At 59.2% G+C, this 2500-nt stretch overlaps 1 protein-coding gene across 1 annotated transcript in view; it reads right to left on the bottom strand.

Moving 5' to 3' along the window:
- The window catches only part of LOC116360189 (N6-adenosine-methyltransferase non-catalytic subunit-like), a gene marked incomplete in the record, with an annotated part of 21553 nt that overhangs the window by 5037 nt on the left and 14016 nt on the right, over positions 1–2500 (bottom strand). The window contains 1 exon segment of the mRNA XM_031815043.1: positions 1874–2015. Within this exon segment, the coding sequence (XP_031670903.1) occupies positions 1874–2015 (142 nt within the window).

The following is a 2500-nucleotide window of genomic DNA, read 5'->3' on the forward strand; positions in this document are numbered from 1 at the left end:
CCCCCCCCCAGTAACCACAGTAGTACCCCCCCCCCAGTAACTCAGTAGTACCCCCCCCCAGTAACATCAGTAGTAACCCCCCCCAGTAAACTCAGTAGTACCCCCCCCAGTAACTCAGTAGTACCCCCCCCCCCCAGTAACTCAGTAGTACCCCCCCACAGTTAACTCAGTAGTACCCCCCCCAGTAACTCAGTAGTACCCCCCCCCCCAGTAACTCAGTAGTACCCCCCCCAGTAACTCTGTCGTACCCCCCCCCAGTAACTCACATCGTCCCAGCGTCCAGTACCCCCCCCCCCCCAGTTAACTCAGTAGTAACCCCCCCCCCAAGTAATTCTGTAGTACCCCCCCCCAGTAACTCAGTAGTACCCCCCCCCCCCCCCCCCCCCAGTAACTCAGTAGTACCCCCCCCAGTAACTCAGTAGTACCCACCCCCCAGTAACTCACATCGTCCCAGGTCCAGTCACCCCCCCCCCCCCAGTAACTCACATCGTCCCAGGTCCAGTAGTACCCCCCCCCCAGTAACTCACATCGTCCCAGGTCCAGTACCCCCCCCCCCCCCCAGTAACTCAGTAGTACCCCCCCCCCCACAGTAACTCACATCGTCCCAGGTCCAGTAGTACCCCCCCCCAGTAACTCACATCGTCCCAGGTCCAGTACCCCCCCCCCAGTAACTCACATCGTCCCAGGTCCAGTACCCCCCCCCCAGTAACTCACATCGTCCCAGGTCCAGTAGTACCCCCCCCCCCCAGTAACTCACATCGTCCCAGGTCCAGTAGTACCCCCCCCCAGTAACTCACATCGTCCCAGGTCCAGTACCACCCTCCCCAGTAACTCGCATCGTCCCAGGTCCAGTAGTACCCCCCCTGCCCAGTAACTCACATCGTCCCAGGTCCAGTACCCCCCCCCCAGTAACTCACATCGTCCCAGGTCCAGTAGTACCCCCCCCCCCCAGTAACTCACATCGTCCCAGGTCCAGTACCCCCCCCCCCCAGTAACTCAGTAGTACCCCCCCCCCCCCAGTAACTCACATCGTCCCAGGTCCAGTACCCCCCCCCCCCCCCCCAGTAACTCACATCGTCCCAGGTCCAGTACCCCCCCCCCCCAGTAACTCACATCGTCCCAGGTCCAGTACCCCCCTCCCCCCCCAGTAACTCACATCGTCCCAGGTCCAGTAGTACCCCCCCCAGTAACTCACATCGTCCCAGGTCCAGTAGTACCCCCCCCCCCAGTAACTCACATCGTCCCAGGTCCAGTAGTACCCCCCCCCCCCAGTAACTCACATCATCCCAGGTCCAGTAGTACCCCCCCCAGTAACTCACATCGTCCCAGGTCCAGTAGTACCCCCCCCCCAGTAACTCACATCGTCCCAGGTCCAGTACCCCCCTCCCCCCCAGTAACTCACATCGTCCCAGGTCCAGTAGTACCCCCCCCCAGTAACTCACATCGTCCCAGGTCCAGTAGTACCCCCCCCCCCCAGTAACTCACATCGTCCCAGGTCCAGTAGTACCCCCCCCAGTAACTCACATCGTCCCAGGTCCAGTACCCCCCCCCAGTAACTCACATCGTCCCAGGTCCAGTACCCCCCTCCCCCCCAGTAACTCACATCGTCCCAGGTCCAGTACCCCCCTCCCCCCCAGTAACTCACATCGTCCCAGGTCCAGTAGTACCCCCCCCCAGTAACTCACATCGTCCCAGGTCCAGTAGTACCCCCCCCCCCCCAGTAACTCACATCGTCCCAGGTCCAGTAGTACCCCCCCCAGTAACTCACATCCCAGGTCCAGTACCCCCCCCCCCCCCAGTAACTCAGTAGTACCCCCCCCAGTAACTCACATCGTCCCAGGTCCAGTACCCCCCCCCCCCCCCAGTAACTCACATCGTCCCAGTTCCAGTAGCGCTCTGTGTGGGGTATTCCTGACTCTCTGTAGTACTCCTCTAGCGGGGGCTCCAGCAGGATCACATCAAACTTAGTCTTCAGATCACGCAGGTCAAAGTGCTCTGGGTCGGCCTGCAGATACCTACATTAACACGCGAGTCATTTAGCAGATGGCTCCTATCCAGAGTCACTACAGTAGGGAGTCATTTAACAGACTCTCTTATCCAGAGCCACTACAGTAGGGAGTCATTTAACAGACTCTCCTATCAGGGAGTCTGGGACCTACATGGGGGTAAATGACTGGGACCTACATGGGGGGTTAAATGACTGGGACCTACATGGGGGGTTAAATGACTGGGACCTACATGGGGGGGTTAAATGACTGGGACCTACATGGGGTGGTAATGACTGGGACCTACATGGGTGGTTAAATAACTGGGACATACATGGGGTTAAATGACTGGGACCTACATGGGGGGTTAAATGACTGGGACCTACATGGGGGGGTTAAATGACTGGGACCTACATGGGGGGTTAAATGACTGGGACCTACATGGGGGGGGGGGGTAAATGACTGGGACCTACATAGGGGGGTTAAATGACTGGGACCTACATGGGGGGTTAAAT

This window comes from Oncorhynchus kisutch, unplaced genomic scaffold (assembly GCF_002021735.2).
Source record: "Oncorhynchus kisutch isolate 150728-3 unplaced genomic scaffold, Okis_V2 Okis07a-Okis12b_hom, whole genome shotgun sequence".
NCBI classification, from domain to species: Eukaryota; Metazoa; Chordata; class Actinopteri; order Salmoniformes; family Salmonidae; genus Oncorhynchus; species Oncorhynchus kisutch.